General features: G+C 40.4%; 1 protein-coding gene across 3 annotated transcripts; it reads right to left on the bottom strand.

Moving 5' to 3' along the window:
- Window positions 1–6,214: 6,214 nt before the first annotated feature.
- On the bottom strand, window positions 6,215–25,337 carry LOC131690416 (paired box protein Pax-8). Of its 3 annotated transcripts, none has more exons than XM_058976155.1 (9): window positions 25,154–25,337; window positions 19,101–19,161; window positions 8,037–8,202; window positions 7,779–7,976; window positions 7,371–7,717; window positions 7,238–7,308; window positions 7,014–7,164; window positions 6,509–6,958; window positions 6,215–6,440 (listed from the first exon to the last, which is right to left on the bottom strand). In XM_058976155.1, exons 2-9 carry the CDS (start codon window positions 19,150–19,152, stop codon window positions 6,304–6,306), a joined length of 1,572 nt encoding a protein of 523 aa, XP_058832138.1. In that variant the 5' UTR covers window positions 19,153–19,161; window positions 25,154–25,337; the 3' UTR covers window positions 6,215–6,303. The 3 variants fall into 3 exon arrangements, with proteins under 3 accessions (XP_058832138.1, XP_058832150.1, XP_058832157.1); XM_058976167.1 differs by having other exon boundaries at window positions 7,268–7,308; XM_058976174.1 differs by lacking the exons at window positions 19,101–19,161; window positions 25,154–25,337 and adding an exon at window positions 18,252–18,666.
- Window positions 25,338–25,361: the final 24 nt, after the last annotated feature.

Below are 25,361 nucleotides of genomic sequence, written 5' to 3'. Positions count from 1 at the left end.
GAGCAAGGTCCAACCTTTGTCCGAATCTCCTAACATCTTTAGCACAAGTAATAAACCAACGAATCATTAATCTCAATAGAGTTACTATGGACAACAGAAAGTGATTCTTAAAGAAACCCACATCCACGTTAAACAATATATGTCATTGTGCTGTTTCGCTAGGAAATGAAGGTTTAGAGTTACTTGTGCGTGCTAGTGTGCGAAAGTTGTTCAAGCGTTCATCGTATACGAGAAAAGGGAGGCTTTCGAATTATATCTACGGATTAATACGAAGAGCGGATAGCACGTTCAACCTACGTGTCACTTGTGGTTAGCGAGAAACTTTTGCCCTTAAATTTTTTGGAGGTATTGTTTTATTTTAGAATTAGATTTTTTTAATGTTCGTTTACCCGACATATAGGTGGGTAATACATTACACCGAATTTGTCACTCCTACTTCCGTCCATCTCTTTTTCTGTATCACAAAATGTCGATCATCTTCTCCAATTGCCCAGTGTCATTTATAGACTAACCATCAGGGTACCGACCGGTCCTTGGGATCTCGTGGTCAGATTTTCACATTGAAAACCCGCATATATGTACCATCACGTGACGTGGAGATTGACGGTGTGGTTATCGGTTCGAGTTTGTAGATCAAAACTGAAGCATGAATTTTGCCGTTTCAATGACTCTTCGCATCAGCTAGTTAAGATACTACAATCCGACCGATTGCATTTGGTATCATGCGTAGATGGGCTGAAAATTTATTCCCCATCAGACTTCTTTCGAGTGTCTTTTGTTGGGTCTGCTCTGCGTAGTCGCGTCTATATTGATAAGGTTCGTCTGCCGGTTTCTTTTTTTGTACCACGGTTGATGAGCTGCACCAAATGTTAAAAGTTGGGTCATACGGCCCCACCTACTGTGACAATAGGCACGGTGCGGTAAAAGCGGAGAGTATAATCAGAAACATGATTGCTTGAGAGATGCTGAGAATGTCTTTATTGTGGCTAGACTCCACATATTTTTTTTCTACAAGATCTTTTGTTTTCTTTTGCTAACCATAGGGGTTCTAGGGAAAGAAAGAATTTAAGAACTTTATAGTATAGGATTTAAGATATCTCCGGTAGTGAAGTTTGAAAAAAAGAAATAGTACTGGTACTGAATATTTTAATTCCATCCCAAACAATTCTCAATTTACTACCAGAAGGTGGACTGCTGAAGTTTTTTGACATTGTGGATTAAATCATCAAATTCCAACACATTTCTTAATCTTACACGAGCGCCAAAAAAGTAACCTACTTAACCCTACTCTACTCTACTCATGGAAACTCACAGTACTAAATTGATTGTGTTATTGAGTTCAATTGATAGTTCTGGTTATCCCGGAACTCTGAAGTGCAGGATTTCAGATCTACAAGCGTAATAAATGTCGTTAATTCTCTATTCTCTGCACATTCCTTAAGGTTCATGACACCAAGTTCAATATGTTATTGCTGCAATGGTATTTATGGGTTACCCAAGAAAGCCTTTCTGCACACGTGATGGGGTTGACAAATAGATGACCAAAATCGAAGTATGACGCCATTTTAAAATGTCGCAAATTCCAACATATTTCTTAATCTCTTAAATCACTTCTTACAACAATTCTCCCACGGTAAGATATTAAGCGTATAAACGAATTCAGAAGCATGTTGGTGGAACACCAAAGAAATTCGAGCTGAAAAATTTCAGAAGTTTGCTCTGTGCCAAGAAAAAAGCGGATATTGGCACCGGCTTGACGATGGTTTATTGAGAGAGACATTCATTGAACACTGTCCGACTTTGCAATGAAGGTATGCCCGGACTTTGTTACTATGCCGGAAATAGAGTGCGAAATGTCGCCGACGCACTACACAATTGACTCACCTTTTTTGATGATAGCACAGTTGCACTCCTGTCATGCAAAAATAATGTACCTGACGACGCAACTAGCAGATGAGAGCATGGTTCCTGTCACAGGACGTAGAGCTATAGATTCGCAAAGACCGTTACAATCTAATTTGCACTGTTTGTCCATTTGGATTAAACAGTTGAGTATCTAGTTGTGGAAGGTGCGGAAGAAAACTGAGCTAGTCGCTTTTTATCTAGGTAGCGTGATCCAACTCCACTTCAGCGTCTGCTAATAGGTAGAATGTGCGAACTTTGGTATTTAAGTATCTAACCTGATTTTAAGCTGGCAAACGTGGGTACTTGCGATCATGTCTGCCCGTTAGAGTATCGCGTATATGTATCAGCACGAGATGTGGAGATTGACGGTGTGATTACAGAAAACTAAACTTTAAGTATGAAGTTGGCCGTTTCGAGGGCTCCCCACCTCAGCCAGATACTAGAATGCGATCAATATCGATATCGGTATAGTGCCCAGATTGATTGAAGATTCGTTCCCCACAACTTCCTAGCAGGCTTGATCCTCGTTACCAACCGAAGCGCGTGCTTGGTGCGACAATAATTAAACGACCCACAATTTAGAAGCGACCGGCGGTATAGTAAGTGGCTTGTTTTGGAAGCTACCAAAACAGTGCACCAATCATTTCCATTCCATTGGAAGGTAGGCCACGTACTCATACGTAAGCTAGCTCACTTCGGCAAAAAAATGTAGTGCTAGCGAGCAGTTTTCTGATGACTGCATACAAGTAGTAATTGCCTATCACCATCTACACCGCCTTTTCAATAGTAGTTAGTTAGTAGTCGTATACGCCATGAGCGTTGATAATAACTTCGCTGCTTTTACTTCTATTGAATACTGTTGTTCTCGAGTGTTCTTGTTATTTACTTAGACGGTGCCAGTTGGGGTTGGGCCACATTTCCTGGCGATTCGTGTGATTCTGGCTCTTCCAAGCATCGGCGAATCCAGCACTACAGTTCCAGATGGACGACTCTCAAAAAAGGTGTTCTCTAACACCGACATCACAACCGATGGACATATCAGCAGCCCAGGAAAGAGCAAAGGAAGGACAAAGATCATGGCAGAAACAAATACCTAGAGAAACCTAGTCACACCCACGCCAACCCTGTTCGGGGTCTCGAGTAATCTCATCTTAACCTACGCAGTCACTCCCCGTACCTTACTGGAAACCACAGAACATTCAGCCACCAGGCAACCGACGGCGGATAATGTCACTTGCTAAGATCTCGACAATGCTGTATATCCACAGTGCTTTAAATCCCCAGGCTCGTTGGGGTCTCCTAACGGTTCTACGTCCGACCGGATCTACCCATCAATAGGACCCTGAATAGTTCACCTCAGCCGTTCAGAAGTGTTCCAGTGTTTTCCGTAGGCCACTTACTCCCTTAACAACAGCCCAAAAATGATCGCCTCTAGCGCCGGAATCAGCTATGATTCCTGTACAGCACGTCATCCAGTCTCCTATATATAACCCCCGTAATGACGTACAATTGCTGACTGTTCCAGAGCAAGTACGCGTAGTGACCACAGAAAAAATGGGGGCATTATTTCTGTAGTCCTAAGCAGCCGAGACTCATATCAACCATATTCAGAAATGTGCCGAACTTTTGTTGTTAGAATACCGTAAAAAACTACAAGTAGTATTTGTGTAGGTTTAAAAAGGTTTGAAGCCTTATTTGATTTCAAGTCCCGTTGACTTGAACAGTTTTTCAGCTTCCATGTCCATTATGAGGATTCTACACACTTTTACAGCTTCAAGGATAAACGTGTCCGAATTGAATGATAGATATTTTAACTATCCATTTTTTCCAAAAAAATCATATATTTTAATACGTCCTCAAAATGAACCTTTCATTTTGCTTGGTACGTTACACTAGAAGAATACGGCCTTTATATTCATCGATCTTAAATTTGAATGATGTTGCTCTTTCTAACGTCCCACCAAATTTGCGTCACCTCAATGTTGAATCACCTAATGCAATATAAATTGCAAATAACCTGACCTGACCGTGTATAAGTACCTACACGAGACGTGGAGATTGACGGTGTAATCACCGACTCGAGTCTGGCCGTCAAAGAGGGATACGGTTGCACGTATTGGAGAGTCTTGTACTCTTTGGCTATGCTTTGATGTTGAATCAGTCAGATGAACGTCGTTTCTTTACTTCATGTCGCTCGACGGTCGTGAGGGGTACTGATTTCGCTCGTGCCGTGAAAGTTTTTCGACAGTTTTAAAGAAACAGCACGCGATCACTCGGGCCATTTGTTGGAAATTGGAGAAACTTTCGACGATTGCATCGAAAAATTCTTCTTCGACGGTAGCCGAAACTGTTGCAGCCGGTGCTTTTTATGCTTCTACGAGGACTTCGAGGTGCTGAATGGCGTTGAATTGTTCAATTGTCCAATCGCTTTGATTGTTCAGCAAACTGGGATCCTTGGCAACAATGATCGTATTGTAGAAGGGTTTCTACGGATATACCGCAGGAAATTCGATCTGGTGGGTTTTGCTGACTTGCCACGTGATTCCAAGAGCACTTTTATGTAGCGGTTTGAATCTTTGAGACTCGTTTTACCACGACCGTGGTCCAAGTCGACGGAGAAGAGTTTAACCGACTTTGGACAATGGTAGGATTGACCCAAAAAAAACAGAGATTGGAAGCGAGAACTTTACCTTCTCGTCAAGTTCAGCTAACAGCGGGTCACCGTAAAGATCTAGTTGCGGAATGCTCTGTTTTTCAGGGATGCAACTTACGATTTGGCAGTCAGTAGAGAAACCTTAACTGCTCCAGAAGGATCTGCCGATCGGACGTAGACCCCCGTGCCGTATGCGTATTCTGGAGTATCGCAGAAAAGATGGAGCTGGACCGCTACGGGATTGGGGATCGATGCGCAAGTAGTTCGTTATCCCAGGTCCACATCGTCGTCATACTTCAAGATCCAGAGAGTCTGTAAAAACATTTTGACGGTTGTAATGAAGGGTCCGACAAGACCAAGCGGATCTAAAAAGAAAAGGTCGTCAAGACAAAAATGCTTGAGCAGGACTTCAGCTGCTTCAGGATACTCGACGGACATTGACCGAGGAACTCTAAATGTGAGGTACGCTGGCTGTACCGTATGTACCGATCTTTAGTTCTAAGGTTTTCGTCGAAATGCCAGGAAAAAACTCACCAAACAATTCTCTGACGTGGAGTGGACTGCCGCGTGATGTGACGTGCTGTTTCTCGACAAAGACTCGATACTGGTAATGCAAGACAGGATTGCGGGGTAGACGTCCTTCTAGCTGGTGAAAATGATGGACGGTGGCGCAACGGTTGTCAACGAGGCTAGTCAATATGCTTCAATGGCAGTCAAACTACGTATCGACCTTCAGCGTGGCGGGTTACCGTGTGGCGGAAGTGTTCCTCGCAGGCAGCTTCTTCGACGGATTAGTACGTCGTTAGTGTTATCTTCTTCAATTTACCCATACCTCTCCATTAGATGCTGCATGTCGTTGACGGTGGCAACATTTGCGACGATTAGAGCAATGGGTTGATCGTGGGAAGACCTTCCTGACACTACCCGACCATGAACGAAATTCACGACTACCACCTGTGCCTTGAATGTTCTGGAGCAGTTTATCTCCATGGAGATTTCGTTGGAATCGTGCTTCCAATAGTCACCTGTCTGCCCAAAGCGAGACTTGGTTTGACCGAGGCTTAAATTCAGACATTAGCTTTTTTGTTTCTTCAGAGTTGGACTCTACCTCGGAATCCGAGTGGGATATCTTCAACTAGTATTAATGATATTGAGTTAGTGTAGTATGTCGAAGAGGTAGCGATGATTTTTTTTCGGTTTCGTCTTTGATAACTCTTGCGCAATCCAGGGATTCCTCACACCCTTTCAACCAGACAATTGTGGTAAACTGCAAACTGTGGGATCAACAGAAACATGGAACTGGCAGCTCTCGGTTGATGTTGACGTGATTTCCTTACGAAATAGGTAGCTTCCAGACTCCTTGATCTTGGGTTCCAATCTCTTCATACACCCGTCGTATGTGCCTCTCCCTAGATTACAGACGACTAGACAGTGCTGGGTCTACCCTGAAGTTGACGACATATTTTATGTTCTTTGTTAAATATGACGCTAACTCTTCCAGCATTCGCCATACACGCCCAGCCCAGTGTAGTCTGTTGTGCTTCATCAGCTTTCCGATATCTGCAGACCACTGAGTCGTCTACAGAATTTATAAGGATCAAAATTAAATGCGTTACGGACATTCTCCCAAAAAAATAAAACACCGGCAGCTGCCCATTTCTTGTAATGTCACTTATATAATTTGTCATGTTTCAATTTGTCTGTCTCCACCGGCTACGTTCGCCACCGAGCCCGCTCCCCTGCTGCTATTGTTCCTCCGGATAATGGATCTGACCCAGATCGCGGCAAAGATTCTGATTCGTGAATGCCGTATTATAGTTGAACGATCCGTAGCCAGGTGCGTATTGAGTGTATGCCGTCGGGAAGATCAGTTCCGGATTTGCTGTGAAGAATTAAAATAAGACAAGATCAACATCACTTAGCTTTAACAGAAAAGATCGCCGATCTTACCAGCGAATTGATCGGTGTTCTGCAGAAAGGCCGAATAGTTGGACGAACAGGCTATGTGCGGATTGAGGACGGCCGCTTCCGACGGTTCCCCGCCGCTGTAGCTGCCCGTTTCGTAGCTCGTCGTCGGGAAGCTCTGGTTCTGCGATATGTTGTTGTTCATGTCGCTGAGGAATTCGATCGACTGCGCTAACGGGGAGGCCTCCGATCGTTTGATGCCGACGGCGGCGGCCGCTGCAGCAGCCGCCGCCGATGACGCCAACATTTCGCTGGTTAGAAGCTTCTCGTACCCGCTTGGCGGTTTTCCTAGCTCCGAAGGATGCTGTGGATGATGGTGGTGGTGCGCTTGTTGTTGTTGTTGCTGCTGCTGTTTACGACCGGAACTGTCGTCTTCGATGATAACGCCGACCGAGAGAGCATCCTCGGCTCGATGGTATTTGTGCGGTTTCTCACCTACAACGAGAGCGGTTAAAGAATGTTTCGGCTGAACACGTTCCAGCAAACGAACCTCGAATGGTGAAGCTGGATTGATTATCGGAGTTGTCTTCGGACATTGCCATCGAGTTGACGAAGTCCACTCCGCCAACGAACATATCGTTGCCCTTGTCCTGATCATGCGATCGACCTTCGTGCATCATTTCCGGCATGTCTTTGTGGTCCTAGATGGGTTGAGGGGAAGACACGGTTTTAGTAATTGGGATTCGAGCGAGACAGAAAAATGGTCAAAATTACTGATTGATTCCATCCGTGGGGATTCAGTACCTTATCGCGTTTGATACAGCCCAGAATACCGGTTTTCATATCTACGAAGAAAAGGCAGAACACTCGTTATTTTCAAACACAAAGTTCAGCTTCCGAAACTAACCTGGATCCTCTTTGATTTTGCGTCGCTTAGAACTGGATGCCGAGAGTGATTTCTGCGACAACCCAAGCAAGCCGTTGATACTGTAGGAAGCTGACGCGACGTTGTCCGATGGTTGCGAACTCTTCATCATATTCTCCGGTTCGGCGGACATCGCTTGCTGATTCATGCATTCCTGGGCCCCAGCTGATTGCGGTTGTGGTGTGTGACCCTGGCCCGGTTGTTGTTGTTGTTGCTGTTGCTGCTGTGATTGTCCATGACCGCGGGACATAACTCGAGGACTACTGTCCATGCTGGAATCCATTCGGGAGCTGTATTTGGCCTTCTCGGCTGCCTTGTTGCGGACAATTCTACGGAAAGATAAATTGTTAGATTTCAGCTAAAGGCCTCTAGATTCCAACGACTACAAACCTATTGATGGAGGACACACTGGGTACATTATCGTGGACACATATCCCATCAGCAAGCAGCTTATCGCGGATCTCCCATGCGAACATGGTCGGATTCTGGAGCTTGTAGGCCGCGATCGCATCTACGACGGGAGGCGTGGCTACCTTTGGTTTTGAGCCGCCAATAACGCCGGCTTTGAAGCTGCCCGTTTCGTAATATCTGGGAATCGATGAGCACGAAATTAGCTTACTTTTCGAAGCGTGACACGATCATATTCACCTGGACAGTATCTTGGATACGCAACCGTGACTGACGCGCAGTTGTCGTGAGATATCACAGGGCCGAATACCATTGTGAGCCAGTTCCACGATGCGTTGCCGGACCAGATCCGGCAAGGGACGCCCATTCACGAAGACACCCCCGAGTTGATTGACTCCACCGTGACCTGTTTGTTGTTTCGTTGGGTAAAGGGAAATGGACAGAAATCGAACAAAAACGATTGTTGCGACAGAAACAAAAAATGGGGAAGAAAGTTCGATTAGTCAACGTTTAAAATTTGGGTTGGGTTCGGTCAAATAAGCTACACTGAAAAATAATTGTTGAAATCATATAAATGCAAGCGAACATATAGAAAATCTGATAATCATTAGTAGGCATATAAAATATAATGGTTCCAATCGGTTTCCTTAACGATAATAAAAACAGTAAAAAATAAAGCATTCATAAAAAGGCGGCTAGAAATAAAAGGTCAAAAAATTATTATAATGAAACACACATACAAGGGCGCAATAGACAAGATGTTTCATTACAAAAGCATAAAATTATGCGACGACGGAAGTGAGTTTGGAGCAAAAAGAGCACCGAACTTAAACGTGAATAAAATCAACATACACACACCCAATCCGGGCGTCGTCGCCATCGTCGCGATCGCGGTGGCAACGATAGGGAACAAAAAAAAACAGGAATCAACAAAAAAGGGGGATTTAAAGTTGGAACCTTTGCCGAATCGTGCACCTCTCAGCGCAGGTTCAATGCAGTTCGTAGTAGGCGAAGGTCCCGAAAAAATATGACCATCCGTCTTCCTCTAGGTGTTATTTTTTTTGTTTGTTTCAATGCGTATAGATCAAAATCTTCACCATCCAACAGCAACGCCAACTTTGATCCGTTGATGATGATGATGATCATTGACGTTGTCTGTTGTTGTAAACCGCCTAAGGACGGTGTGGTATTTTAATAAAGCACATCAACGGTGGCGGCGGCAGGTCCCCTCACCACTGTACTGCACCTTCAACGGATCGCTGTTGGGCAGAAGGTACGAAAAAGGGAAACGAAGAAACACGACAATAACCTCCGCCGTACGTACCGTGCTTTGCGTCTGAGTTGGTGGCTATGCCTACATGTTAGGTGTCCCATTGTGGGTCGTTACATGTTTCACAATTCGACGCGAGAGTACCTACATACTTACATACATCTACCCCGGCGCATTCACACATGCGAGTACGACGAGCTTGGGTAAGACCGCAACAGGTAGTGCTATCTCGAATCTACCGCTCATCGCTCTCTATCGTGTGAGTGTGTGGGAGGGTATATGTGTTGAAGCCGGTTATGTGTAGTGTTCACGGGAGATCGGTATAATTGATACGCTGAGACTCGCAGACCAACTGACTGGGAGGAACTGGTGAAGCCACAGCAAAACAGGGGTCTCACCTTGGCCTAAAGGGTCTGGATTCGAGCTTGGTTTCGAAGTGAAGGACTGAATGGTTTTTGCAAACTGGAAGCTACAGCGAAATGCTGACAGTTTTGCAATTACTGTTCTTTTAAAGTAAGACATAAAAAACCTTGAGACTTGAATGATTATATTGAGTTTTGAATTCTATCGAATAATAAAAATATTTAAAATTTCAAAAACGTCATTGAAAATGAGGATCACAATAAAAACCGATCACTATTATCAACAAAAAGACCCTACACATTATTTGCCAGCGACCACTATGATTTTAGTCTAAAATTTTTCTAAAATACCATAGCCCTTGAGGAAAGGGAAAACTGACCTTGACAAAATCTTATTTTGCGTTTGGTGTTCAACTATTTGTAGATTTTATTTAGAATGTCTCGATTAGCTTTATATTTTCAACAAATGTTTTGTTAGACTTAATGCTTACTGAGTATCGTAGAAATTCAGTTGTTTCAATAAGTTTCTAAACGAGACCTCTATTTGGAAAGTATACTCCCTCGAAACAGATTGGATATCTGTTTTGAAGAAGAATGCTTCTGCCGGCACAAAATAGGGGCCTTGTTTCAAAATTTCGAGAAAAAATAGTAAGTGAGCGATTTAAAAACGTTAATAATATTCGTCGAACTACACGGAATTGCAGTCGAAAAAATGTTTACCAATTTTATAGTAAGTTTCAAAATCTTTCCGTAAGCAACTAACAAACCTTTTTTTCTTTCAGAAGATCTATCGAAAAGGGCTTAAAAATATGAAAATTGCCATTCCATCGGTCTCGCGCAGAACCGTCAACATGGAGCATCAAACGGAGACCAAAATTTAAAGCATTTCTAAGTCAAAAGATTTTCTTGGAACCGTTTACAAAATAATATAAACAGAATTTGAAAAGAAATTACAGTTCCCGGCCTATCTCGAGCAGGGCCGTCGATATGGAGCATCAACTGGAAATCAAAATGGTATAGTTTGAGTTAGGGTAAGTTTAAGCTTGTTTAATATTCAGCAGTGATAACATTGCGTGTCAAAAGTTTTCCATAAAAATATCAAAAAAATGAAATAGAATTTGAAAGAAATCGTTATATTTAACATATTTCAGGCAGAGTGTGGAGCATCAACCGGAAACCAAAGTTTTGTGAAGTTGTTAGTAAAGGTGAGCTGTTAATAGTGTGCAGCTGCGGTGGAAAAACATTCAAAGTAAAAATAATATTCAGTGTTGATGAAATAGAGTATTAAAAGGTTTTCTTAAATTGGTTCACAAATAAATTGAAGTAGAGTTTGAAAGAAATAACAGTAGACTGGTATGGTGTTTGGATGGCTCTTCGAGATACTGCAAAAAGCTCTTTACAACATTCCCAATTTGAGGCAGTTCCCAGCCTATCTCGAGCAGGGCCGTCGATATGGAGCATTAACTGGAAACCAAAATGTTATAAAGTTTGAGTTAAGGTAAGCTGAAACTTATTTAATATTCAACAGTGATTAAATTAGGTGTCAAAAAGTTTCCGTAAAATAGCAAAAAAATGAAATAGAATTTGAAAGAAATCACTATTCTCAACATATTTCAGGCAGAGTGTGAAACATCAACTGGAAACCAGAGTTTTGTGAAGATAAAGTGGCGCTAATAGTAGTGTGCAGCTGCTGTGTGGTAAAACATTCAAAGGCAAAAATAGTATTCAGTGTTGATTAAATAGAGTGTCAAAAGGTTTTTTTAAAGTGGTTCGCAAATAAATTGAAGTATAATTTGAAAGAAATCACAGTAGATTGGTATGGTGTTTGTCTGGCTCTTCACATACGAATAGGAAATAGAAAAGATTGAGAAATATCAGTGAAACATGAATCCTGCTTTCGTCAAAATAGTAGAATTAAAACTTGAAACGAACTTTCAAGTTCGAAGTATACTGGTAAGTGATTGAATGCTACTAGCTCTCTTTTACTCAATCTCGGTTACGGTAGATACTACGAGAATCTCTACAACATTTCCACCAGGTAGTCAAACAAGTTTAGGGTTTTCTCATACTAAACGAACACAGATGTTCCAATTTCTGAATCAACTTTATTCGATATAGTGTTCTGCTCCGTTTTGTTGGACTACCCTTTTCCTTCTTTTACACAACAAAGATATGTCCCAACAGTAAAACTAATTTTTTTTGAGCAAAATACGATTTAATCGTCAATTTTGCAGTCGTCTATGAGAGCTCATTTTTTTAATCACTGTTGTAGGGGAGAGAGGGTAACAGTGGATCAGCAGGAACTATGAAACATTTGCAATAAAATCATAATGCATGATCAGAATCGTCTCATTCCCTAATATCTCACGATTTCTAATTCTTTACACGTGTTGCTATATTTTGGAAGAGATCTGCTAACTCTATCTCTTTTAATGGATATTTGTTTGTTTTGTGATAGCCAGAGTAAATTTGCAATGAAAAACATTCCATTTTTGTGAGTTACAATTCATTGAATAAATGTTTAGTCTATTGCTATTTATAGCAAATTTTATGCTCAACATTTGCCGCGAACAAAGTTTTTTGGTAACTTCTCATGGTTCAATTTCACAATTTTCATGAATAGACCCATTGGGTAACTGTGAAACGATGGCGTATAGGAAACAGTGATTTTTTTGTTTTTGTGGTCTGTCTTAAAAATGTGAATGGGTTCCGATTTTCCACAGTAAATACTACTCATATAGTGCAAAATTAGTAAATTTGGGCAAGTTTTGTAGAAATTGTCTCTTATTTCAGGATTGTAGCTAATATGCATATATGGTGGCTCGATGTTACGCGATGATATAGTGGATTCTTTCGTAAACAAACGACTTTCGCCTCAATATAACTTTAATTCAAAGAGTTAGGATCATTCATCGTCAAAACAAAAGAATAAAATTTATAAGTAGAATATTTCACTATAGACGACATCGTGTTTCATAGTTCCTACCCATGGGGCACACTGATACATTTTACCACTGGCTGTTCATTATCCAAAAAATGTTATTTCCCAAGAATTTTACCAGCTGGAAAAAATATATGTATTAGTTAACAACAGAGTGGCACTACGTATTACTTTTGGTTACACAAATAACATGTATTATCATCAAAATTAAATTGTAGAAAAAATGTGTTTCATTGTTACCTTCTCTCCCCTATACTGCATGTAGCATGGATATGGTGCCATCAGATTATCATTAGTTTCGTTCGCTACAATACTCTCTTGATGGAAAAAAAATTCTCTCCATAGTCAACTTTAAAACTCACTTAAATGAGTACTTCGACTAGCAATTTTATAATTTGATAGTGGAATATTAACTTTTATTAAAAGAATAAGAAAAGGTAATAGAATAAACACAGCGAATACTTGGATGAAAAACAGTTTTTCTTGACATTGAAAAATTCGTGCTCATTTCGTGTGACAAAAACTCTTAAAACTTTTTCGACTACCCAACATAATTACAGTGTGCTTGAATTTCACATTAAAAGTTCAAAATTTAAGGAAAATTAAAGAAAACACTATCTTGCATGTTGCAGTGCAATTTTGTTGAAAATTTCTGGTAGTCGCACGTTGGTTGCCCTGTAGCAAAGGGTCAGTCAAGGAAAAATGTTTAGCCCGACTAGTGGTGAAAGCCTTGCTTGCAAGTAGAAAGGTACACCATAGGGTTTTATAACTATTCGTTCACACAAATCACATGTTCCGTTCAGATTATTTGTGTTACTGGTTAACAAAATATTCGATTTTCGGAAACAAGTGTAGCACTTTTCATGTCGCTTACTTGGCCGAACAAAAGATTTTGGCCCAATTCTGTACAACGTTCGAGTTTTCGGTTAAGGCTCCACATCTCGGAAGGAGCTGACCAAAATTAGTATTTCATGCCAAGGTTAATTAATTTTATAGAATTGTTTACAGCTAGTTGGAAGGGACGTACGAAACGTTTAAACTCGTTGGCGTAATTCTTCACAAAAAAGAGTTCAGCTACAATCGGTCTCAGGGTATTGATTCTTGAAAAAACTAGGAAAATCTTGGAATATCAGGGTATTCCATTTGACCTGGGAAAACCTGAATTCATTAAAAAAAATTCAAACCGATGTTATTTTTTACACAGAAAACTGAAAACTTTTTACCCAACAATTCTATTGGACGCATACTATCGTCTTAACAGATTTTCTTCTAGAGAGAATAACAATATTCAATATCTCTGGTGTTTGTAATTTCTCACAATAATATTCATATATAGTAAATGATTTCAATACCGGGCCGTCATATCAGTCTTGCAGTGATTGGTCTTAATCTGCAAAGCAAACACGTGTGAGTAGACTTTTTGTGCACAGTCCGTTTACTTTAACATGGATCAATTTGTTAGCTTAACTGAGCCGTGGATATTTTCTATATTTAACAGAAAAAAAATGAAAGGTAGGCGAGTAATGTGAGACAGCGCACGAAGTGATATACAATACACTTAAGATTGGTAAATCAAATATATCCTACATTGAAAATTAGTAACAATATGCAAAAACCGCAAAAAAATATCGTCAATAAATTCTGTGGAAACTGTCGTTTCTGAAAACAGTCGTTTTTCACGACCGCGTAACAGTATATCACACTGTAGCGGAACTTTTGCTTGGCGGCAGCCTATTTCCTGCTTATACAGCCAACTTTTGGGTTTGAATGAATTTGTTCACAACGGTGCAAGCTTCTTTCAATCCAGTTCTCTCATGTACCATCTGTCGAATTAGTTCTTAACGCAACGCGGTTCCATTCGTGTTCCATGCTGTTTTATAGTGGCTTAAAGCCACGCACGGCCTACATTCTTCTCCTACGCGCACCTTGGTTGCTTCTGTACTTCGTCTAAAGATGAAAAGTCTTCTGTCACTTAAGGCCTCACGCATACCTGATCCGCAAAGATCGTTCCGCTGTTAAATTACCAGATAGGTTCATAATGATAATTACTAATCTGCTGAGGCTGTATCAAGTTTGACATCCATTTTGCTAGGATTCTATTGAACTTCACAAGTAGTATCCCACGAGATCAGGCATCCAAAATAGCTGGAAATCTGGTTTTCCAAATTCAATCTAATCTTTTTGGAAGGTTTTAAAAAAACATAATTTATTGATTTCAAACTATCTACAAATATTTGAATCGGTTAGAAATTTATATAGTTATAAGCAAAGTTTTGTCAGCCTGTTCTAGGGTACAAGCAGCTAACCTAAGTTGCACATTTTTTCAATATTTTGTGATAAACAAATTATACAATATACTTCTAATATAGCTTGATATGTTCTTAGATTTTTAAAATATTTCATGAAAAATTTCTCTTTTAAAAAATCTGCATATTATTAATGTGGAAAATCGTCCAATATTTGCACGATCTGGCATGGAAGAGATGTTAGATGTAACCCTCTGCTCCGATAGTATTACGCATGAGCTGGCAAGCTGACTAATATAAACGTCTCGCTAGATATCGGCACAGATCGTAATCCCAAATCTGCGAGCCGGGACATCTACGAAGAAGACTTGGTGATGGTATTTTCCAACGACGATTGAATCTTCAAGTGACTTGGATAAGGATATGGATGAAGCAAGCTCACTCATAGTAGCAGCATACCAAGAGACTTGTTTGTTTCGAGTTATACGTACTACTAGAGGAATCTCGACTTGCTAGACTCAATTTAGTTAGAAAAACTTGGAATCGCTGATACAGAGATGGGTCAGAGGTATTTAAGTTGGCTCGAGAAGCTTACGGAAATGTTCGTCGAGCATCTGAGCGAAAGGGTTGGAAAAGCTTTTGCGTAATTTCTCAACGAGACTAGCAGATTAAATAAGTTACTTTCGAAATCGAAAGACTTCCATGTCAGTTCGATTACAACTGCTTTGAATACTCGTCTGATGACGATGAAGTACTCAAGTAGTCTTTTTGAAACATACTTTCCAGATTGTTTCATCACTGACAACTTCAAGCTCTCACTTGTGGTCTTGCTACAAGATACAAAGCACCTGTTGCATGCAATGCAAATCAGTGAGGAGTTTTAAGGTGGCAACCTTTTTACATAATCCATTTTGGATGCAGCTCGAGGTCATGAAGTGCTTTTATATATCACCAACTGGACACACGCAATGCTTAGCAACCGGCATCTGTGCTTATCGTAGAGATGAGGTAGAGATGTGTGTGCGGATACCCTCGAGGTGGTATGCTGTCACATATTTTATGGATTCTGGTCGCCGAAGGCTTGTTGAGGAAACCTAATGAGCTCTGATTTCCGACATATGGTTTCGGCGATATTCGCAGTAACACCCTTTTTGTTCTGAAGTACTTAACAAGTTACCGATTAGTCTGAATCGCGCTTTGTTGGTACTTTTTCGTTCAGGGAAGTAAAAATAATCCTCTCTTGATTCTGATATAGTAGCCACAAACCAAAATGGGATCTTAAATTTGACATCGATTATAGAATTAAGACAGGTGGCAAGGTCTTCGACCAATACAGACAAGCTCTCTGGAAATCTTGGGAACTCAAACCCAAGCACCTGTATTGCATTTACAGAAAAAAAATCTAGAGCAATATAAGCATACGCTTTCCTTGTATTGTGGCAGAAAGCTGAAGTCGCAACACTTCGAAGCTAAACTATCTTCAGGGAATTGGTCTGATTGTGATGACTGGTACTGCTGCTTGGAGACTGAACTGAACAACAAGGAGCACTTTCCTTAACTCATCGTCTTAGGGCAGTAGGGCTCTGAACCGGTAACCCAAAAGATCCAGCAACTATCCATACGCGATTCTCTCAGTCACCTTACGCTCAAGTCTAGTTTCCATTTCTGAAATCTTCTTTGTTGAAGTGTCAATATGGTTCTAGTGTCTACTGTCGTGAAATAAGCTTGAAGTAATCTTATTCGCTTGGGAAGCACTGCACACAATTCGCGCACACCGAACTTTTTGTGATTCAGCACACAAAAAATCATTTCTTATTTATTTGATACGGCACAATGCGTGAGCCTATTAATTTTCTAGTCATGAAAACGTAACGAAAGATGATTATGAAATTCCCGACGAAATTTGTTAAAAATACTGTGCTTTGTAGTGTTGAAAATAACCAAGATTTGTTGATGATCAAACGAATCATTTAGCTTAAATTCAAAATTACACCGACCTTCCCACCTTTGTGTCAATTCCTTTCCCATCAGGAGGCTCAGATAATTTTAATAGATCAAGTCTAGCTACCGGACCAACGTTCGTGAAGTTTATATAGAACTCATCGACAATATGTATGGAAGAAACGTACTTGTTCACATTGTCGCCACTAGATGGCACTCCGGGCTGGGCTTCAAAACATCACTGAATTAAGGATTCTGAAAAATAGTTTTGTTGTCTACAACTTTGTCTGCTAATCGGTCTAAAACTATTTGGGGAAGTTATTAACGTTTGAGTTATTTTTGCACAGGCCCTTACAGCGGTTTTAGTTCAGGAGTCAAATACCATGAACTTACTTCTTTAGCTATAAAATAGTAAAATTTAATTGAAAAGTATATTCGTAAGAATTTTAATTCATAAAATGCGTCATCTTTGAGGAAGAACATTGAAGTTCCAAATCTTGCAACTAAGAGGACTCTAACTTACATATGGAGTAAGATAGAAAGTTGGTGTCTTCTACAAAGTTGTATAATGAGCTTATTGCTGTAATTCTTCTGAATATGCATCATGCGCTCTAAGGTCCTTAGGAAAAGTAACTCAGACAGTATTTCATTATAAATTTAATAACACCGCTGGCTGATTTTAGATCGATTGACAGTCTTCGACAAAGTTGTAAGAAATAATATTATCTTTCAGGGTCTCAATTTCAGTAAAACTTCGATGCCTACAGTGCCGCCTAGTGGTAGTAATGTGAACAAATAGTTTTTAGTAGTAAAATCTCATACAAATTTTATTATTGAGCAGGTAAAAACATCAAATTTAAAAGCAAATTTTGTAGATGTTGTAATGATCACTACCAATCAAAAGAATCTCTTCTACATTTTAGAAGATAGACTAATTGACACAAGAAAAAAACACGCCATGTAACACAAAACTCCGGTCTCCGGCGGCGGAAACCATCGCCACACAGACGCATCAGCGTAAAGTTCAAGACCCTATAGCCCATAAAAGCCTCACTAATGACCGACGCCCCCTTCAAACCTCTCCCCTTCCCCTATCCTCACACACATTCGGTACCGCACGGTTTCGACTAGTCCCCAGGTGGGACGTGCAGTATGCTTACCGAACTCGCGATAGATCTACCACTCGCTCGGAAGAAAAAAAACTCCTACATAGTACGATCCGTCGTACAGCAACAGAAACAACAAAAAATAGGCGAAGGGGCCTTCATCAAAGCCCCCCCTCATCAGTAGCGCAACCCGGAGAAGCTCAATATGTATGTATGAACAATCGAAACAGAAAGAAAAAAATCACTTCTCCGACAATGGTGCAGAAGATGGAGCAAAAAAAAAACGGCTTCCAGCTTAGCTCTAGAGCTGCCACACTGTGCACTTTGATCGGGTACTAGAAGCGGTAGCAAAAGGAGGCAGTGGCAGCGGCGGCGTCGGCGGCTTAGCATTAGGATTGTATGGACGGACCTTGAACTTGTAGCTGACCTGTTGATTCATCCACCAGCAGAACCAGAAGAACGAACGATCGCCTCGCAAAACCGAGAAAGGATTCGTTTCATGTACGTCGCAAAATGCAATATTGTTTCTTTATTTTTTCTCTCACATGTTAAAAGCAATATTTAGACCAAAATGTAACATTTACTAGACCTTGTTGCGCCGAGAGCAGCCAGGCCGCGGCTCACGCCGCAGCCATATGCAAATTAGACCACGAACAAACGAATGGAAATGGCTTCCTTGTGGTTGCAATCTTGCCGTACGGTGGAATCCCACGCTGGCGGGCACTTTTTCGCACGCATTCCGTCTCCTGTCAGTGGCACTTTTTCACACACTCATCCTGATTGTGGCAAACACAGGAAAAAAAACACGCACGCACGCACGGACCTGCTCGGTTCGAATCCCATCGAATTGGATCGGTTTGGAACGGATCGCAGTAGTAGGCTATAGCTAGCGGGAGCACAAGTACCGAAAACGCAGCAAGCGGAACGAGTGAAGCGATCGAGACTGACGGAGGGACTGCGCGAGAGCGAACTCCGAAGGTACGCCACGGACTGATCGATCGAAGGTGTGCTAAGATGGCGCTCTCAGCTCACACCTGAAATGCGCAGGTAGCCGTTGCTCCGTTTGGTATAGATAGGTACTCAACTCATCCCAATTCTCACACTCACGCACCCACTACCACCACCAAGTCAAACAACCGTCGCATGTGTGTGAAGGTATTATTAGGCAATTAACGGTAACGAAAGAGTAGTTAGGAACAAAAAAAAAGCATCAACAGAAGGTGGCTACAAAATAAGCGCGGAAAATGTTGCATATATTTAGTTGGGTGAGTAGGATCCATCGGGCAGGTAAATAGGACACAAAAGTCCGTTGGGAAAAAGAGCGCGATCGAGGGTCCTTGCACGAGAGGAATACAAACAAGTGTGAGCCATTCACTTGTTGAAACCCATCGTCTTTTAATTCTTTCATTTCTGTTTCTGCTCGGAATAATATACGTACAGGTGTAGTACTCCAGGATGTTCTGCTTACAATTGAACGAATTGTAATGCATGGTTTGCAGCTGTAAATGAAAAGAAGGGGGAAATTGTGGTTGACTACGAAGCTGTGGTGTGGGATAGAAGGGATCAGACGCGTTGATGTCTGATGTGCCCCGCTCCCCACGGATCAGACTTAGAACCTCAACAGGTACACACAGGAAATCGGATATTTCTCGTGTCGTTGACTTGCAGGGTACCCTCTGGGAGTGTGTGCAGTTGCGAGCTAAATGCGAACGAACTGAAATTTAAAGGGACGGTAAGGTTGCAACAGGTTATTTACAGATGATGTTTTTTTGGTGGAAGCGAGGATCAGCGAGTTTTTTTTCGGTAGTTGTTTTTGAAACAGTTCAAGTAAAGCTTTTTATCTCTTGCTAGATTGTGGGCAATTCCATGTAATAGCCTAGATAATTATTTTAATAGTTGATAAATGATCAGTTTAGCATACCAATTTTTTTTAATATCACACAATTTTTATCGTTATTTTTATTTTAATTAGAAAGAATACATACGGCATTCACACAGGGAAGCCACCCGGGATCTACCATAATTCTTCTGTACTTGAATGACACCCACTAATCCACTACAATGTGTAGCTGTAATATGCTTCCGACTTAATTTTTGTTCGCTCACCAAGTGCATTGAAGGCTTGAAGAGTTAGACTTTTTCACAAATAGGTGTGTAAGCACTAGAAAGGTTTTAAATTTAAAATAATCCGTAATCGTGTATAGAAGGCTTAGAAAAAATTGTTGAGATAGGCAAAATTCAAAAATACACAACTTCCTTAAAAGTTGTTAACATTCGATTTGGTTCAAAGTACCCGTCTTGGTAAAGTTGGATTTTTGTGTTTCGAGTTCATAAGTAGCGATTACAGACTTAGGGTCTGTTAAACTATACATCGAAAAAGTGATGGCTCGAGAAGCAAGCCCAGAAGCTTTAGTTTGCAACATATATTTTTTGCAAAGGAAAAAAAATGTGTGAACCAGTTTGCGCATAAGGGTAAAAACCTAAATCAGAAAAGTTGGATTTGAATGTTTCGTGGTCCACTCGTCAGTGACTGACGCCATGTTGTTACCAGTTAGACTATATATCCAAACTCATATGATGGAAGAGCGAATGTGAACCAATTAAGTTTACGAAGTACATATAGGAGAAATTGTTTTTGGACTGGTCAAATGCGTTTTTTCATGCAGGATGGTGTATGAACTTTATACTACGTTGTAATATTCCAGAATTAGTGTGACGTATGTATTGCATAGTGATTTAATTGTGTAAAGGTCTTCAAATTTATAGCTGAAGCGTTAAATGAGTCCCAGCATAGTATTGGCTTTATTTATTATTGTATTGTAATATTCAACAAATTCCACGACTTGGTTTTCTGAATATATGTCTATTAATAATTTAATACATCACATGAGAATGAGACTGATTCAACTCTGGAATCCAACAGCGTACTTATTTCATTAAAGAGACTCGATATTTGCATATTCAAGCACTTTTATACGCCTAAGCATAAAAGAATTGTCGTTTATGTATAATATAAAAAGAAGAGGGCATATGTGAAAGCCCTGGGGGATCCCAGAGGTGATTTCAATTGGTTCAAAAAGTATATTTTCGAATCAGGCAATTTGTTCGCGTTCTGCCTCACAAATTTCTATAGATTTCACTCAAGGAAGTCACATAAGGCAACTTTTTTTTGGTTCATTCATCAATGATCTCTGTTAACGCATCATGCCTGGTAAATCACCCCATGATGACCAGAAAATATTGAGTTTTATAAGTTTTCGGAAATGGGTCGTTCAAATTGACTTTCAATTTTGTGAACTTTTCAGATTTACAAAAATAATCGCAGCAAACCATTGAAAACAGCCTAAGATTCAGCGATTTCGCCACCTCCAAGAACATGGTCCTACAGAGCACCTTCTTCTAAAATCGTCTCCTGTATAGATGAACCTTGAGGTCGCCTCAACAAGCAGAGACTCAAGTCGACCACGCTCTGATTTGACGGACGGCACTACTAGTGATGGTTAAGCTGCGCCCAAAAGTATCCGCCGTAGTCAATGAAAGATACCGGCACCAGCCACTGTAGGGGCGAGCCATCGATCTTCTCGTGAGTGGCAAGATATTCATCCCAACTACGTCGAAAAGTATCAGGCAAGGATCCGGATCATAAGCAATTTGTGGTGTCGGATCGTCATAGTGTAACGCTAAACGCTCAATGGAGTCGCTCGCGTTCCCTACTAATTATGAAGCACCCGGAGACACCACCTGTTCTCGCTGTGGAGATAACTCTGGTACCAATACCAGATAATTTTCATTCGTTCGCCTAAAAATCGGTCCGAGAAATTCGCCAAACGGCTTTGGGTCAGGTTCAGTTCATTCGCTTTGAAGAGAATTGAGAACTACCGTTCTTTTAAAAAGAACTTCCGTTCGCTCATTCTCTTCGAAGAACCAGTTCACTTGAACCGTTCGCGAACGAATGGCCCATCTCTATACTCAATGCAGGTAATAATCCAACATTTGCTCGATCTGGCAAAAGTATTAGCCTTTTTCATCATTTCAATTATTGATTGTCACAATATCCAATGTCTTTCTCTAATATATTGTATTATACGAGTCGTAGGTCTATCTAATCTTTACTGAAAGTATGTCCAATTATTGTGTTGATTCTACTGTTTGTTTTTCACGGCGACACTCAAAAGCACATGGAAATATACAAACGACTACACGGTTATAGAAATGCATCGGTACACGCGACATATAAGCTCACATGTGATAAAAAAATTGAACAACAATAAAATACAAGCGCTCCAGCCTTTCGCGATTATACACATCCGATATTAAACGCGATCAATCACACGTTCTATGGCTACCAATAACTCTACTAGAGCTTATCTTTTATTTTTGTAATTCGTCTCAACTTGTTTAATTCAGTAAATACAACGATAAAAAAAGTTTAGTGATAAAATTTGTTATAGAAGCTGTTTAAAGACACAATGACAATAATACCAGAATAGTGAGGTATTTAGAATAATAACAGACGTCAATCCTCTAATGCTGACGGTTGCGAATTCATGTATTCTTGACCGTAAAAAAGATAATCAACAGCCAATATCGCCAGAGAAAAAGCTAACGTCAAAGCTGCCTACGCAATCGTGACCTACGAGGACATGAAGCAGGCAGAATGTTTGACCACCAATCAGTAGTAGATAACCAGCAAATGTTTCCCAACTGCGGAAAGAAATATCCACGCGCATCAGTTTGTAGTGCGCAGAATTCAAGCCAACGAGTCAAAAAAAAACACAATTTGCTAATACTCTCTGGTGCCTTGTGCGGTACTGAGGCATGGAAATTGGAGAACGCTGCCTTCTGCGTTCCAGTTGGGCAAAATTGACACTCCTGCGGCAACATCCTTTGACAATGCTGCCAGTGTCAGTATTTGATTGTGAGATATTAGATTCAACAGCATTGGCAACATTTGCATCCGAGATTGTTAATGCAACCTTTATTTTTATTTTACTTTTAAAGGTAAAGATTAATCAAAAGTGACAGTTTCATTTGAAAAATTTGGTTCACCTAAATTTAAACTAGTACAAATTTATCTTGCTTTAGGACGATGCATGTGGGTCTGGTTATCATTCGTGTGATGTGGTTAACATCCAATTACTACTCGTTTGAATGCGGATACCTATTGAACTCGTAGATAGTGGTCTCTGCACTTGTGGCGATTGTTATCACGACATCGACCATGTTGTCTGGACGTGTGCGGAATACTGCGGATACTTTCGGATTTCGCTAGAGTTTCTGAAGGTGTTGCACAAAATACAACGACGCGAGTGCCGGAGAATTAATTTCTTCTTGAAAACGATCAATATCCATAACTAGCCCTTCTCTTTTTTTTCATTCTTAGCAATCCTCTGTACCGATTTCGTCGCTGTAACAGGTATCATCGAAGGTTTAGAGCTAAAAATACCGAATAAAAGAGCTCCGTCAAACAATCGAAATAATCCTACCAACTCGGTGTGGTGCTGTCCCGCACCAGAGTTCTATTACTCGATTATTTTCATCTCTGTGCTTGTATAAAATGCACATTAGAAATTTGAAGCAGTAAAGTTGAAAGCTGGAAGCGACCTGGATATGTGGCTCCCTATAAAGGAATTTCCGGTGCGGTGGGCTTGATGTTCTTCTTTTCCCTGTCATCACTTTCTCCTGTTCTTAATGTTGTGAATGCTCTGATACTAGAGTCAAACTACTTTCTAAATGTGGATTCTCCCTTGGGAGCTAAATTGGGGTAAACCCCAGAATATAACAGCAGATGCACTACTTAAAGATAAGTTAGAGTTAGCGAGCTCCAAAAAATGATCCACAACTCGCGTGTACAGCAGAAAAAAATGTACTGGATTGATGTCCCGGTTAGTACCGAAGTTCTGATTTTACTGAAGAGGACCAGTCTCTAGCTAGCGGCCCAGTAAGCTGTTAGTTACTGACTAAGAGAACCAGAAACACTGATAACCCTAACTTAGCTTGGTAAATGACTATCTCAAGCGCAATGGGCTCTCTTGCAAAAATGAAATTTGTTTTCCCTAGTTTTAAATTAAATCATAGAATTTCTTGTTAAAGTAAATACCAAACAGTATTCTTGGTCCTTAAGAATGTTTCTAACTTTCAAGGGGGATGTCGATGTTGGAGTTGACTGAATTTTTTAAGAGAGTCCTAATAAATTTCAGTTAATTTTTACTTGTTTGTCGAAATGTAATCTTATTATCAACATTGCATTATTTCCTACCATTAATCATTTTAGAAAACCCATAAAACGTCTAGCTTTAAAGCTTCTCTCTGTGGAGAAGGGTACAACATCTATCTTTAAATCGAGAAATTTACGTTTCGAATTTCGGCTCATCAGTATCTGGTACTGACTTGGCACCAGATTGACGTCGTAATTAAGCAGTTGTTTAGTTGTGAACACAAATAGTGCTTCTAATCTTCGATTACTGTCAATCTGCTAAGTGCAAAGTCAGTGGCAGATTCTGATAAGTTGAAGTCAGAAAGCCCTCGACTTTTTTCAGTTTGTTATTTAAATTAACCGAGTAATAAACAAAAAAATAATTAAAGTTCTATGTCAAAAGACTTTCCGTGCATGGTCTAGAAAATATTTCGAATTACAAATTTGTTGACCAGCCTTATGCTGTAAGTTATGTTAAGTAATATAAAAAATGTCTACTTTGCATAATCTATGGAAATTTCTAAAATGAATCCAATCAATAATGATGGATTCGGATTTTGGATATAACCATGGTTCACAATCATTTTGCAATTTAAAATTTAAGTAATAAACCAACTTTTCAGTTGCAGTTTGAATGGAACGATTTTCCGTTAGAGGAAGTTTTTACTTAAAATTTACACGAGTGCTGTATTCATCAATTTGAATTATCCCTCTATTCCATATAACTTTAACATCAAAAGATTTCTCATTTTGAATATTGTATAAAACACTGCCCGTTTCGATGCAAATAGTCGACGTCCTTCACCGAGGGAAAGTTACTGGTACCAGGCGGTGACCCCTTTTCCAACGTAAATCCAAATCCTTTTGAAAACGTATAAAATATGCACCACACAAAGGATCAGTATCCCCCGTATCCCATTCATCGGATGTAATCAAATTTAAACTTTCCATAAAGGACACAGTCACTGTTGGCGCTTTCCCGCTACCGAAGGAAGCTGTGCCGTGCCGCAATCTGACAGGCGCGTACAAGCGCCAGTCAACCGTAACACGTGCTCCCTGCAGTTTTGTCATCGAACCGATTTTCCTACAGTGGAAAAGTTAGAACCTCAATCAGCAATCGAAATGAAACACAAACCAAATTCCTAAAATTTTATTCTTTAAAAACCACCAATCCAAACAAAAAAAACTAAACAACGGAACATCTTTCAAACTGATTTTATTCTCTCGGACAAATGGTCCCTTTCGAAGAGGAAGAAGGACCTTTGTCAGGAAAATGTTGCAACAAATTTTCACACCTTTGCACAAATGTGTTCCAGTTTAGGGTAATAGTTTATTTTCCGTTCACTTCACTACAAAACTACAGACTAACTTATGCCGATGGATAGATTACTGAATTTAAACAATCGGACACATTACGTGTTAGCTCGGAAAGAATAGAGCAGAGTTCACTTTGGTTACCCACTTGCTTCTTTGGTTACAGCACAGTGCTCAGTAGATCACGAT

The sequence above is a fragment of the Topomyia yanbarensis genome, chromosome 1 (genome assembly GCF_030247195.1).
Source record: "Topomyia yanbarensis strain Yona2022 chromosome 1, ASM3024719v1, whole genome shotgun sequence".
In the NCBI taxonomy this organism is placed as follows: Eukaryota; Metazoa; Arthropoda; class Insecta; order Diptera; family Culicidae; genus Topomyia; species Topomyia yanbarensis.
The sequence above is the reverse complement of the archived record's forward strand: the minus strand, read 5'-3'. Positions and strand labels throughout refer to the sequence as shown.

What these genes read in the sequence shown, in the direction of transcription:
- LOC131690416 (XM_058976155.1), bottom strand. Translation starts at nt 19,152, where the DNA reads ATGCATTACAATTCGTTCAATTGTAAGCAGAACATCCTGGAGTACTAC. An exon ending in AGTGTGTCCTCCATCAATAG is followed by an intron (nt 7,718 to 7,778) that starts GTTTGTAGTCGT and finishes ATCTTTCCGTAG; the next exon opens with AATTGTCCGCAACAAGGCAG. An exon ending in ATCCAGCTTCACCATTCGAG is followed by an intron (nt 6,959 to 7,013) that starts GTTCGTTTGCTG and finishes CTCTCGTTGTAG; the next exon opens with GTGAGAAACCGCACAAATAC.